Source organism: Eschrichtius robustus, chromosome 13 (genome assembly GCF_028021215.1).
Source record: "Eschrichtius robustus isolate mEscRob2 chromosome 13, mEscRob2.pri, whole genome shotgun sequence".
Lineage (NCBI taxonomy): Eukaryota > Metazoa > Chordata > Mammalia > Artiodactyla > Eschrichtiidae > Eschrichtius > Eschrichtius robustus.
This window is the reverse complement of record NC_090836.1, coordinates 86,736,363-86,751,607: the sequence shown is the minus strand read 5'-3', so window position 1 is coordinate 86,751,607 and position 15,245 is coordinate 86,736,363. Positions and strand designations below refer to the sequence as shown.

The 15,245-nt window shown below is 45.1% G+C and overlaps 1 protein-coding gene and 1 long non-coding RNA gene across 2 annotated transcripts in view; one reads left to right on the top strand and one right to left on the bottom strand.

Annotated features, from left to right (window-relative positions):
* DRAM1 (DNA damage regulated autophagy modulator 1) overlaps positions 1-2,532 on the bottom strand; it is a 46,737-nt gene extending 44,205 nt beyond the window's left edge. Inside the window, exon 1 of the mRNA XM_068560259.1 lies at positions 2,313-2,532. Coding sequence (XP_068416360.1) covers positions 2,313-2,443 — 131 coding nt within the window. The 5' untranslated portion in view covers positions 2,444-2,532. The remainder of the gene's footprint in view (positions 1-2,312) is intronic.
* Positions 2,533-2,788: 256 nt separating this feature from the next.
* On the top strand, positions 2,789-6,786 carry LOC137774857 (uncharacterized). Its single transcript, XR_011075944.1, has 2 exons — positions 2,789-3,395; positions 5,953-6,786. It is a non-coding gene; the product is annotated as an uncharacterized lncRNA (long non-coding RNA).
* The last annotated feature ends 8,459 nt before the right edge of the window (positions 6,787-15,245 follow it).

Genomic DNA, 15,245 nt, shown 5'->3' with positions numbered 1-15,245 from the left:
TGCAAAGGCCAGGAGGAAGAGGTGTGCCTGACATGCTCAAGACCCAGGAAGGAGGCCAAGGAGTCTGGAGGGAAGTGGAGGGAGTGGGGGGTAAGGAAGAAGAGGAGGCATCAGAGCAGAGATGAGTTAGAGAAGTACGGTCTGGGCCAGATGGATAAATCTGGAGTTAATCCCATCACGTCCAGAGACTTGCCCTTCTAATCTTGCCCTTGCCCTGGTCTCAATGACTTAGTTTTCTAGAAGGCGGCAGAGGCAATCCAGTGCTCCAGCCACTTATGTAGGCAGAGAGAGCAGACAACCTAAAGACCCCAGGCACACTTAGGCAAGCAATCACGTGTTTGTAGGCTGAAGGCTCCCGGCAACAAGGGAACAATCTCGTGCCATTTTCTCCTGTTCCTCCACTTTTTCCTGAAAGTTTCCTTTCCTTGCTAAATTTAAAACCTCTTCCTTGGAATGTCTGTGATTTGAGCATCTTACAAGTGGTTGGTCCTGTCAGCTCATTTCCCCATTTCTGAATGTCTAATAGCTCACCTGGAGGTGATATTAATCACAACTACATGAGACACCTCTACAAAGACTCAAACCCTGCCTCTGATCGCCTAGCCAATGTGTACCAAATACTACCTGCCTCTGACCTTCAAACTGGCAACAAACACAGCTGCTATTTTCTCAATAAAAAGCATTACAGGGAGTGAACTCTTGCTTTTTACCTCAGTCTAAGAGGATCTATCCCACTTCAGATACAAGAGAAGCAAGACAATGGCACTTGGGACAAGCCATGAGAAACCAAGCCGAGGTTTCTGCAGGGGCACCACACCTGATGGGAAAGTCTCCTCGATGCATGGGATGCCTCATCTTGCGTGGGCAAAACCACCACCATTACTACAGATTTGCTTCTGTGTACTATTCTGCATATCACTTGCTTCCTTGCATCTTCAAACTCTAGTCCCCTCTTGCTTCACTTCATTTCCCCTTCCTCGCCTACAAAAAATATTATAGAGCATTGCTCACCAGGCAGAATGGCTGCAAGAAGAAGAGGCCCTACAATCTCTGTAATCTCTACAAACCCTACAATAATTAAGCAGTAACCTTGGGTGTCACCAACTTTATAATGCCCTCACCAATCAATACAGACCCAGAGCGGTCACACCACTTGGATAAGGATGGATTCTTCAAATGTTTAAGGAACACCATTACCACAGTCAAGGCGCAGAGCTGGGAGCCACACTAAGAGGATCCAGACGCGTGTCCTGGGCACTGATAAAGTGACTCTCAAGAAAGGTAGAGGCCCTGGTGGCGCAGTGGTTAAGAATCCCCCTGCCAATTCAGGGGACACGGGTTCGAGCCCTGGTCTGGGAAGATCCCACATGCCGCAGAGCAACTAAGCCCGTGCACCACAACTACTGCGCCTGCGCTCTAGAGCCCGCGAGCCACAACTACTGAGCCCGCATGCCACAACTACTGAAGCCCGCACACCGCAACAAAGAGGAGCCTCCGCTCGCCACGACTAGAGAAAGCCTGTGCGCAGCCACGAAGACCCAATGCAGCCATAAATAAATAAATAAATTTATTTTTTTAAAAAAATTAAAGGTAGAGGCCAAAACTCATGAAAGACAAAATGGTATAATGACAACACAAGAGATGTCACCAATTGTTGACAATTTGAAGGCCCAGTACCCAGAGGGATATTGGGCAGCTCCATCCAAGAGAGCTTAAAGTGGCTCCCAAACACCGCTACCAAAAGTAGCATGGTGTTGCTTCTGGCATGGGAATGAATCCGGGTGTGAGTTCTGCTTCCACCATTTCTTAGCTGTGACATCAGTGTCACACTGATGAATTTCAACATCAGCTTAAACTTAGTTTCCTTGCAAGAAAAATGAGCCAGACAGCCACTTCACGAGGACGTTGGAAGCAGGAGTGAAATACGTGAGCTGTTTTAGCGTACACCTGGATCTGCCTCTTACACACTCAATGAGTGGCATCCAACAGGATCCATCCTAGTTCCAATACCGCCAAAGAAGCGTCTTCCAGAGATTCTGTCCCATACCCAGTCTCAAAAGTTCTACTGTGCATCCTCGATGGCTCCTGACCACTCTGCTCAGTGTTGGGGGTAAAACCAGAACTGCTCAGCTCCCACCCCCTGCCTCCCTGTACCTCCCGGGACTGCCAGGAGCACCCCCTCCTGGTCGTCAGTGCTCCATCTTTCCGCAAGACGCCCCAGCTGGGTCTGGACCCCTTCCCTCCGCATCAGCAGTGCTCCCCCGCGGTGCCTCTGCCCCGTCCCGCGTCCTGCCTCCCACCCGGCTCCTCACCTGATGTAGGGGAGGAAGGGGTTGACGTGCCCGGAGAGCACGGCGACCACGTAGGAGATGATGAAGGCGGCGGACGACCAGGTCACCAGGAGGAAGGGGATGAAGGCCATTCCCCTCAGGAAGCACAGCATCGCGCCGCCGCCAGGAGGGCGCTGCGCTCTGCGGGGTCGGAACGGGGGTTCCGCGCTGCTGGGAGGCGGGGGCCGCGCACGTGCTGACCCGCGGCGCGGCGGCGGCCACGGCGCGAACAGCCACGGGCAGCCGGGCGGGAGGCTCCGCGACGGCGGGGCAGGCCCGGCCCCGGAGGGAGGGGAAGCGCGGAGAGCGGAGCGAGGCGGCGGGCGGCGAGGCGGCGGCCCGGGGGTGGGTGGGGCGCGGGCAGCCCGGGCTTGTTGCGAAACGAGTGAAGTCACAAAGCGGCGGCCCCGCCGACTTGCAGGCGCGCGGCGACCTCCCCGCGAACGCGACGCCGGGGCTGCGGGGCTGCGGGGCTGCGGGGCCGCGGGGTGGGGGTGGGGGGGCCCGGCTCCTTTCGCTTTTGGTTCGGCCTCCGGGTGGGGGCCGCGGCGGGAATGCCCGCCCAGACGGTCCCAGCCTGCCAGGCCGCCCTTGCTCTTGCGCAACTCCGGGGAAACGGGTCAACGCCTCCCGGCCCCTCTTTCCCTCGGGGTTTCCGGGGTGCTGGGCCTCGAACCCCGACAGCTTCCTCTCCGTGGTCCCGCCGCCGGCGCGTGGTGACATCCACCCCATCCCGCCGCGCTGCGACGGCTGCTGCTGCCCCGGCTGCAGGGGTCCGGGCAGAAGTGTTCGGTGACGTTCGCCAGGACACGGGGCACGGATGCGGCACTCACGTGCGTGGTGTCCACCTGAAAACCGAGGGAGTGTAGAGGCGGGTGGTTGCGAGGGCCGGGGGTGAGCTCTGGCCGAGCCTGGACGGCCCCGGCGCTGCCCACAGTGCTGCTTCCCCCCCACCCCGCCCCAATCCCCCCTCCACCCCACACATAGGACTCTGCTTTCCTAGAAGTTAGGTTTCTCTTTCTCTCACGGATCAGGGTTGGCCCAGGCTTGGAGCCATGACCTAAGGTGAGTAATGGGGACTTGATACATTTCAAACCCTGCAAAAGGGATTCGTGTTCTGAAGGCGCTGGCCGGCACAGTGATTTTGAGATATAGTTTAGGGATTCTGAGCCCAAGGTATGTGAGGTCACTGGTCATTGGTAACCAAACGTGGGTTTCGTTTTAGCCATATTAACATTTCTTGAGTGTCACACCCTGCTAGGGGACAGGATACAAAGATTAAATAATTTCATGGGGTCTAGGAAACTGACATGTCAAAATAAAATACATTGTATGGAATATTAAATAAATATGAGATTTAAAAAAAAAAATAGAGATATGCACAGAGCTGAGAGGCTGGGGCCAGTGCTCGCATGAAGAGCCAGGTGCGTGTTCCTGACAGATAGTAGAGGTTTTTAAAGTAAATCATTGCTCTTCAGGCAAAGAAAGGTGAGACTAGCATTCCAGTCCAAGGAAACAGCAGGAGAAAATGCACAGACGGTGAATTGCCTGTTTTTCTGGACCTAGAGAAGTACCCTAGGGGACTTCCATGGTGGTCCAGTGGTTAGGACTCCACGCTTCCACTGCAGGGGGCACGGGTTCCATCCCTGGCCCGGAGGGACTAAGATCCCACATGGCCGGTGGCCTAAATGTATAAATAAACCATTAAAAAAAAAAAAAAAAAAAGAAGCACGCTAGTGTAAGGCAGGGAATGGAGAGGTGGGCAAAGAGGTCACATCACCTGAGCCCTGCTAAGAATCTTAATTTGTTTGAACGTATGGACACCAAGGGGGGAAAGTGGTGGGTGGGTGGTGGTGGTGGTGGGATGAACTGGGAGACTGGGATTGACATGTATACACTAATATGTATAAAATGGATAACTAATAAGAAACTGCTGTATAAAAAGATAAATAAAATAAAATTTTTTAAAAAAGACTAAAAATGTACAAAAAAAAAAAGAACCTTATTTGTTTGGTTTTGGTTTTGGTAGTGAGGAGAGTAAGAACATGGACAGACTTGTATTTCAGGAAATCACTGAGCCTGCGGGGAAGTGACCACCATATCCAATAAAGCAAAGCTTTTAATTAAGCGTTTAAAAAAAATCACAAAAGTTGCCATCCTTAGTGATCCATTGTAGGTCTCTACTTAGGTTTCTGCATTCTGAAAACCCAACAACTTCCCTGGTCTTGCTTGCCTTTCCCTATCCCCTCCTGCTTCCCCTTTCCTACTCTACAACTGATCTGATTTTAAAAACCCTCCCTGAGGCAGAGGAATTATGACATCAAATGGAATTCACATGATAATTTTATCTTTCTGTTGCTTATGTAAGTCCCTTAATCCAACTGGCTAATCACTTTTAACACGAACATACAGGAGTTGTCTGACTATAAAGGCAGAAAGAATAAAATAAGTATGGATACATATATAAATATATTTAATATAGGTATATAAGTGTAACTAACTGCATACACATACATATGGTGTCAAGCAGCCCTGAGGAGCACAGCGCTGCTTTCCTTTCAAAAAGCTTCTGATACCGTAGATCTTTTTTTTTTTTTTTTAAGCAAGGGCTACTTTATTTTATTTTTGTCTGCGTTGGGTCTTTGTTGCTGCAGGCAGGTTTTTCTCTAGTTGTGGCCAGCGGGGGCTACTCTTCGTTGCTGTGCGCAGGCTTCTCATTACGGTGACTTCTCTTGTTGTGGAGCACAGGCTCTAGGCACGCGGGCTTCAGTAGTTGTGGCACGCGGGCTCAGTAGTTGTGGCTTGCAGGCTCTAGAGCACAGGCTCAGTAGTTGTGGCGCACGGGCTTAGTTGCTCCACGGCATGTGGGATCTTCCCGGACCAGGGCTCGAACCCGTGTCCCCTGCATTGGCAGGCGGATTCTTAAGCACTGTGCCACCATTTTTTCTTTTAAATATGTATTTGGCTGCGCCAGGTCTTAGTCTTTAGTGACGGCATGCAAAGTCTTAGTTGTGGCACGTGGGATCTAGTTCCCTGACCAGGGATTGAGCCCAGGCTCATTGGGAGCCCGGAGCCTTAGCCACTGAACCACCAGGGAAGTCCCAATACTGTAGATCTTATGACACCCACTGCTTGGAACAGTAAAGTTTATATGGTAAGAAATGCAAAAATCCTGAAAAACAACCTTACTGGTGAAGGAAACCAGATTATGTCACCCCCAAATATGACTCTTTGACATACTGTTTTGAGCCGAAGGCAATCAGTAGCAGCAAAAACAGGAAAAGCTCTCTCTACCCTCCTCCTTTCTGCCTAAAGACAAAATATAAATTGCCTTTGCTGGAGAAGGTTCTAGACTGTTAGCCCAGAGATGACACCAAACAAACCTCACTCTGTTAGTTTCCCCCAATATATTACGTATATACAGTTTCCCGCCCTTGGAAGCCTTAAAATGCTTTCCTTTGTCCTGTCATTTCTATACAAATTTATTTTTTCTTTGTTAAAATGCTATATACACCCAAGTTCTACCACCCCTTTGAGTTACTCATCCCTGAGTTTCTCCCGTGCATTTATGAGATATACGTATTAATAAACTTCTGTTTATTTTTCTGATTTTTGTTGACAGAGACCCAAGCTGAGGACCCAGAAGAGTAGAAAAAAAATTTTTTTTTCTTTCTCTACACTGGGTAACTTTAAGATGTATAATGTAATAAATATTGTGCATCTCCCTTTGAAATGATTCTGACTTGCTGTCAAAGGAAGTCACACTGTCTCAAAGTAAGGGTCTCAGTGGACTGTCCTTTTGAGGATGAAGTCATTCTTCCTTGATGATCATCATTTATTGAAAGGTAGTGTTGTTCTGATCTAAATAATCCTCACACCAAAGCTCAAGTATCATCCCCTTTTCATGGATGAGGAGACTGAAGCTCAAGGTCATGCAGCTAATGAACAGAGGTGCAGAATTTGAATCCAGGTCTATCTGACTCAAAAGCCTGTAACCCTAACCATTGTGAGGACTGTCTCACTCTTCTAATTCCTCAAACTCCAGAATTACAGAAGGAAACCCCTTAAAATATATAGTTATCTAGGGCTTCCCTGGTGGCGCAGTGGTTAAGAATCCGCCTGCCAATGCCGGGGACATGGGTTGAAGCCCTGGTCCAGGAAGATCCCACATGCCGTGGAGCAACTAAGCCCATGCGCCACAACTACTGATCCTGCACTCTAGAGCCCATGAGCCACAACTACTGAGCCCACGTGCCACAACTACCGAAGCCCGCGTGCCTAGAGCCCGCGCTCTGCAACAAGAGAATCCACCGCAATGAGAAGCCCGCGCACCGCAACGAAGAGTAGCCCCCGCTCACCGCAACTGGACTGTGCACAGCAATGAAGACCCAACACAGCCAAAAATAAAATGAATAAATAAAAACAAATAAATGTTAAAATATATATAGTTATTAAATTTTTGTATATGTGTATTTATGCGTGGATATATTATGCATTTTGAAAAACTTACACAATATATAATAACAACTGAGAAGTATCCATAATTCCCTGGCAATAAGTCAACTTTCTCAATTTTCCAATTTCTGTTTGGCTTTTTCTCATAGGAATATTCAAAATCAAACTGTAGTTACAAATTTGTAGCTTGATTATTTTTATGTATCAAATATCTATTCCATGTTGTTACAATCTTCGAGTTACCACTTTTACTCTGTATTCATCCATTGAGTTAATGAACTATAATTTGTTTCACTGCCCCCAGTGTTAAACATTTATGCTCATCCAGATAGTTCTCTATTTTAAATAACATTCTACAAACACTTCAATTTTTTCTGCTTTTCTTTTTCCTGTCCTTTCCACACATAGGATTGCTCTGCCAAAGGACAGTACGAATATTTAAAAATCCCTGTTAACATTCTAAATTATATGGAAGTACTGTACCAATTTCATTGCTTCGATAGCCTCACTGTTGCAGTTTCATCATATATCACCTCCATTTTTGTATTCTTAGTGTTATCTACTACAGTAGCTATAAAACACTGCTTGTGGTATTAACTTATACTTGCTTTCAGAGCTATAGCTCCTTTATTTCATTGTTGTGATAGATCACAAGTTACCCAGTGCAGCACCCATTTTCCCTTCCTCCTTAGTAATAAATTCCCAATTTAGAGTGGACACATTCTGCCCCATACAAAAGGATCAGATCTCTCACCTTCCCTTGCAGCTAGGGGCAGCCATGTCATGGTTCAGACCTACAGCATGTAATAAGAATCCTTATGTGATATAAGAAGGCTGCTTAAGGGAAAATGACTTGCAACATAATGGGATGGCTGGACTCCAGCAGCCATATTGGAGTATGCAGTCACCAAATTTGAGGAGAGAGGCTATAAGTGAGGATGGTGGAACAAAAAGGTGGGGGCCTAGTCCCTACTGACATCATGGAGCTGCTGGGGCAGGCCTGAATCCCCTAGCTCTGGGCTTCCTTTATGTGAAAGAGAAATAAACTTCCATCTTACTTAAACACTATTATTTGGGTAGTTTTCAATACAGTTGACCCTTACGCCATCCCCCACCCCCAGTGGAAAATCTTATAACTTTATTAGTTGGTCCTCTGTATTCGTGGTTCTTCATCAGCAGATTCTACCAATCTTGGATCATGTAGTACTGCATCACATATATTGAAAAAAAAAATCCGTGTATATGTGGACTGGTACAGTTCAAACTCATGTTTGTTCAAGGGTCAACTGTACTTCCTAAATTAGTTGTTTTATTGCATCCCTTTCATGATGTCTCTAAATCCCAGGTACCCAGTTGTTCAATGGGCCATATTCCTAGAAAACTGAGTATAAAGTCATTTCCCTAAATACCGTCTTTAAAATACTATAATGAATCCTCTTGTAAATTATGCCATCATGTATCCCATCTGTAAATCTGGATTTGCATATGCTGAACTTGCTTAAGAGCCTTGCTTATTTCTTCTACCAGGTCATGATAATTTTACAAACTCAACCTGCCATCTTTTTGTTCCCCTCTTAAAGTGTGTTTTTACATCCCTGGAGTTCCCACTTTAATACACCTCACTGTTATCCTGTATTGATTATTAGACATTGTACTTGAAGAATTATTTTTAGAAACAATTTAAGGTGTTGATGATATTTCTCCAGAGAGTATTTTGTTTACTTCATGTTGGCACTGGGGACATTTGCTATTCACCATCATGCAGACCTTATTTTATGGCTCGAGGTTTTCTATGCCACGTCCCCCCTGCCCTGCACACGCCCCCCTCTAGATACCTTGAAGCCAGACCTGCGTTGTGTATGAGGGCTGGTTATATCTTGCTCACCCTTACTTTGGACCCACAGCTCTGGTCTCCAAGGCTTAAATCCCTTACTTAGAAGGTGGTTGAAAGCCCTTTTCAGTGGCCTTTCCTCACGGGCAGATGCCCCTGACCAAATACAGTCCCAGAGCTGGTCTCACTCCTCTGGATTCTATTCTTTTTGGAGATCTTGGCCCAATAACTCCTCATCCTTTGGTTAAATCTGATGCTTTTAAGATGTTTTTATATTTCCCCAGATTTTTCAGTTGCCTGAATTTCCTAGTCCAACGTTGTTAGAAGCAGAAGCTGGGGCACTGCATTAGGTCCATTTATTTTATGAGGATAAGTTGTCATGTTTTTTGCAAAAGCAACTTTTTAAAATTCACAGTTCAGGAGCTTGGTCACTTGTCATTACTCAGCTCTTTAATTACCAGATAAGAGTATAAAAATTAGCACGGCTAATTCCATTTCCCTTACCATTCTTTACTTATTCTATGTATTTTGATTCACAGGCAGTAAAAACCTCAATTATTTCTCTCTTCTAAAAGCTGCAGTATCCCCTCTCTGTGAATGTGGACTGAACTTAGTGACTTCTGAGGACTAGAGTACGGAAAGAGAAATAAGGTATCTTTACAGAGGAGAAATCTGGCAGACAACACCTTAACCAGATCATCAAAGTTAACATTGCCCGTAATAAACTGATACTGTATATATTGATGTAATAGGATATCATAATATGATGTGATGAGAAAGTACGTCACCTCTGTGGTATTTTCTCCAAAGCCATACCCCCCAGTCTAATTGTGAGAAAACAAGACAAACCTAAATTGAAGGTCATTCTATAAAATACCTGATTGGTACTTTCAAAAGTTTCAAGGTCATGAAAAACAAAGAAAGACTGAGAAACTCTCACAGACTAGAGGGACAAAGGTAACATGATATCTAAACACAATAGGGTGTCCCAGATTGGATCCTGGAACAGAAAAGGGACCTTAATGGAAAAACTAGTGAAATCTGAATTAAGCCTATAGCTTAGTTAATGGTAATGTGCCAATGTTAATTTCTTAGTTTTGACAAATGTACCATGGTTACATGGTACATGTTAATATTAGGGGGAAACTGGGTCAAGGTTATATGGGAATTCTCTGCTCTATCTTTGCAACTTTTCTATAAATCTAAAATTAGTCCAAAATATTTATTGAAGTTGCAGTAATCTATTTACCAAAACTCAATAAGATCTCATATTTAAAATCGCATACTTCATTAGTCACCTTTTGACAACCATATTACTTTTCTCAGTTATATTGTAGAAGCAGAGAACATACAGTATGCCTAGATGTTCCCCTAGAATGAAAGATTCCTGCTTCTTTTCCATCGTCTAGTTCTCGCTGGGAAGTGGTTCCTCAGGCAAGGACCTCCTCCTGGCGGGATCAGGACTAGTTCTTGCCAGTGGAAGTGGTGAACCATTTCCCAGTACGGGCAGTGGGTATGCCCTCTTCACTTTCTTCTCCCATCAGCTGGCAGGATGCCAGTGCCCACGATGACCTTGGAAGCCGCTTGTTATGGACAGAGACTATCAACCTGGGTCCCTGAACAACTTTGTGAAGAAAAGAACTGCACCCAAACCCCAATCCCCAGCCATTGAGAAACACTGGTTTGGGTCTTTACAGAAATGAGATACTAAAGCCTTTGAGATTTCTGGGTTTATCTGCTAAGCAGCTCACGTTTCTCAATACATACATACACTTAACTTGACTCTCCCACCTTGTTTAACTCATCTGAACTGGGTTGACTTCACATGGTACCTCTAGATTCCCAGAGAAAGTCAGGCAGAGGTTAATAAACATTGCTATGAACAGCACACACAGGAGGGCTAAAGTGAATAAAAGATGATTGTAATTCAGTACATTTATTTATTTATTTATTTAAATACGTGGGGTTTTTTTCTTTTTTATAAATTTATTTATTTTATTTTATTTTTGGCTGCGTTGGGTCTTCGTTGCTGCACACGGGCTTTCTCTAGTTGCGGCGAGCAGGGGCTACTCTTCGTTGCAGTGCGTGGGCTTCTCATTGCGGTGGCTTCTCTTGTTGTGGAGCACGGGCTCTAGGCGCATGGGCTTCAGTAGTTGCAGCATGTGGGCTCAGTAGTTGTGGCTCGCGGGCTCTAGAGCACAGGCTCAGTAGCTGTGGCGCACGGGCTTAGTTGCTCTGCGGCATGTGGGATCGTCCCAAACCAGGGCTCGAACCCGTGTCCCCTGGGTTGGCAGGCGGATTCTTAACCACTGCGCCACCAGGGAAGTCTCATAATTCAGTACATTTAAAATCAAATCAAAATTGTATATTTTTCAATGAATGGCAGGGCCTCAGGGATCATCCCACCAAAGAGGATGTCACCATGCTTCTCCTTCCAAGAGTCTCTGAAACAGTCAAGGAAATTTATCTGAACGAATGTGAGTAACCATTGCTCTGAAAAAAAAAGAAGGGCTCACGTACTAAAGTATACCATCTCTTTAAAAAGCACCACCGGGGACTTCCCTGGTGGTCCAGTGGCTAAGACTCTGCACTCCCAGTGCAGGGGGCCGGGGTTTGATCCCTGGTCAGGGAACTAGATTCCACATGCATGCCATAACTCAGAGTTCGCATGCCGCAGCTAAGAAATCCGTATGCTGCAACGAAGATCCTGCGTGCTGCAACTAAGACCCGGTGCAGCCAAAATAAATAAATAAAATTTAAAAAGCACCGTGTATAATTTCTACTCTCCCTTTTACGATTCAGAAGAAACTTAAAATATGCTATTAGGGGTAGGGGTTAAGTAGAATCTCTTTCTATATTCCTGCTCTGGCAAAGGGACTTTGTCATAATGGGGATGTCACAACTCTGGGTGTCAGTCACCTTTTGAGTGACCCACCCCGTGTGTGTGTGTGTGTGTGTGTGTGTGTGTGTGTTTATTACAGGGCAGGGATCCCTGAGCTGTGCATGGATTCTGGGCCCTGTTCCCAGGTATGGAGAGAAGTCACCTCTGTACACAAAAGCAGGAAATGTTACACAGTGAGCCAGCTTTTTCTGGTGCCTAAGCTGTACTCACTTGTACATAATTAACCTTTAAAGATATACTGTTTGTTTTCTTTAAATTGTTCATCTGGCAACCTTTCTTCAGGGTATTCTCCTAGAATACCTAGAAAGGGTATTCTTTCTGCTTCATTCACTGATCTATTCCCAGAGCTTGGAGCAGTGCTTTGACATAGGTGCTTAATAAATATTTGGTGAATGTATTCACCTCAGCAATGACCTTCTTCAGGAAGTCTTCCCTCTGTGCCACTCCCCTGCATCAGGAAGCATCCTGGGCTACTTCCGTTACATACTTCACAATGTAACTTCTCAGTCTACCCATTAGACTCAAAACTTTGTGAGCAGGAACTAAACGTCCTACATTTGTATCTCCAGTGCCAAGCACTATGTTTTGTGCTGGTCTCAGCCTATCAATAACCAATGTGGTTGGACCGGCCCTCGTGGTTATTATGATTGCAAGATGCCCTTCAGCAATAACCATCAGGAAACTTTGAAAAGATAAAGGGTTATTACTTATAAGACCTGGAAATCCTATAGCACACCTGTGAGGTCAAGGGGAAGAGAGAGAAAGAGCATGCATGGGACTGGGTTCTCCTTTTATTGGGGTGGAATAGATTACTGCAATTTAATAAATATTTTGGAGTAATTTTAGATTTATAGAAAAGTTGCAAAGATAGCACAGAGCAGGAATATAAACTGAAGGAAAAGAAAAAGATGAATAGTCCAAACGGTCAGTTATTAAAATCAATCAAGATCTCAAAAACAAAGGAGCTTGGCTCTTTATTTAGTCTGTGGCTGGTAATATGTTTATTTGAGATGGCCATCCTCGGATGCCTTGGTGATCAAAACTTAAATCAGGGGACTTCCCTGGAGGTCCAGTGGTTAAGACTCCGCGCTTCCACTGCAGGGGGCGAGGGTTCAATCCCTGGTTGGGGAACTAAGATCCCGCATGCCTCATGGCATGGCAAAAAAAAAAAAAAAAAAAAGCCTGAGTCAGGCTGTTGCATTACAAAAAAGAAAAAAAAAAAATGGTCGGGGCTTACACTACACACTAGCACAAAATAAATGTTTATTGAAAAAATATGTACCAATGAATGCTTAATACTAATTTAATACCATTGCCTAGAGAATCTGGTCTTTAGACAATCATACATACCATCAGCACATTAGCATCTCCTAAGAGGCACTGTTAACCCCATATCACTGAGTTCAGAAATCAGAAAGGCTCAGCAAAGGTTTAGAAATTCTGGTTACTCAAAGGGAGAGAAACCAGAGCACTTTGTGGGAGTGATACCTGTTCATTACAGGTTACTACAGGTTTGGGCAGTGGTACCAGAAACTTCTTCAGTTTCATCATATTTTCTGGCAGATGTTTTTAGGCTCCCAGGGTTAAGGAAGAAAGAACATATCTGAGAAACTTGGGGATTTCCATGATGACAATGAGAGTGAGAATTTCTTGAAAATTTTAAGAGGTCAGTTTTTTTTCCTTCCCCTTATGAATAGTTTCTAAATTAACTTGCAAATATAGGAACTCATATGATCTGACTTTCTCAGTTTAGCTAATCTTAAATCTCTACATATATAGGGTTTTCTTAGGAGGTGCAGTTCATGCTTTAGTTGTCGTTATCTATGGAAAACTGAGGTATATGCTCATGTTTACCATGATCCGTGAATTTATTTCTGTACATAAAGATATTACAGGGAAGGGGGAAAAGGTTTCGTCAGCTGTTCTGACGAGAATTGAACAAGATGTGAAATTGGCTAGGAAAATGACAGAAATACCAGGTCAGCAGACAATTGTTTGCCTCCCACCCATCTGAAAAAAAAAGTAATTTTTTTTTTAGCCACACCACATGGCTTGCGGGATCTTAGCTCCCTGACCTGGGATTGAACCCTGGACCCATGGCAGTGAAAAGCACCGAGTCCTAACAACTGGACGGCCAGGGAATTCCCAAGAAGTAATTTTTTTGAAGGAGGCATTCCTTTCATAATTCTTTTACTTACTTACTAAATTAATTAATAATTAATGTTTTATTGAAGAACCAATCACCCAGGATTTGTGGTTAATTCATTCAACAAACATTGAAGATGTACAAGTTGTCAGACGTTGTGCTTTGTGTTTAAGGATACATAAAGGAAACACTCAGTGCCTGAAGTTAATGATTCAGTGTTCAAATGAACTTGGTTTGCTTGGGGGATGAAAAGTGGTCCTGGGTGACTGGAACACATGAAGATAAGGCTGGGAGATCCTGGGATGACATTGTGAAGGGATTTACATCCATATGGTAAAGAGATTGGGTATAACCTGGAAGAGACCTTCAAGAAAAAGGCGAAAGTTCTGTGAGTAGGGTGGTGTCATTATCAGATTTATTCTCTGCAGGTGAAAGCTCCTGCAGGGGTTGGGTGGATGGATTAGAGATGGCAGTGGGGATTAAGGACAGGTGGGTCCTTTTAAGAAATGTTAACGACCTAATCTAAGGCATTGGATTGTGGATGGAGAAAAAAATTTGGTGGCCAATTGAATGAGTGGAATAAGAGAGAAGAGTTGAAGATGAAATGCAGTTGGTTTCCTGCTTGAGAGGCTTACTGCCTTTTAATCATGAACTGAGCACGGGAACAGAAGTATGATTATGAGTTTGGTTTTAGATATAACAACAGTTTAATGACTAGTTTAAGATGCTTCTAGGAAACTTCGGTGAAGACAACTGACAGGTAGATGGAAACTGACTTAGGTGGCATCAGTGGACCGGGGCAGGGGGGTACACTATTAAAATAGGTGAGACCACCAAGGGAGTAAGTGCTGCCGTGACATCAAGCACAAGAAGGAAAAAGATTGGTTTGGGCAGATAAGCAGTCAGTGAACATCGCTACAAGAAAAATGTCAGTAGCATGGTACAAACAGAAGTTAGGTTGCACTGGACTGAGGAGTGAAGGCACTAGGTTTAGACTTCCGATTCTAAGATGATAGGTAGAGAAGTACGTGAGAACAAAATTGGAAGATGCTCACACTGATAGATTTGTTGCAGGAAGGGGAACCCCTTCCAGGGCCCGAGAGTGGGCTCCTGTCTAACGCTCGGAAATGAATTGTCTGAGGAGGCACATGTGCTGACAAAGCAAGAGACTTTACTGGGAAGGGGCGGCCGGGTGGAGAGCAGGAGGGTAAGGGACCCAGGAGAACTGCTCTGCCACGTGGCTCGCAGTCTTGGGTTTTATGGTGGTGGGGTTAGTTTCTGGGTTGTCTCTGGCCAATCATTCTGACTCAGGGTCCTTCCTTGTGGTGCTCACATCGCTCAGCCAAGATGGATTCCAGCGAGAAGGATTCTGAGAGGTTGGTAGGACATATGGACTGTTTCTCCTTTTGACCTTTACCGAATTCTTCCAGTTGGTAGCGGCTTGTTAGTTCTGTATTCCTTACCAGGACCTCCTGTGGTAAAACAACTCATGCAAATGGTCACCTGGCCAGGGTGGGCGGTTTCGGCCAGTGGTTCCCGTAACGGGTTAGGACAGAATCCAATCTGAGGGAGAATCTGAAG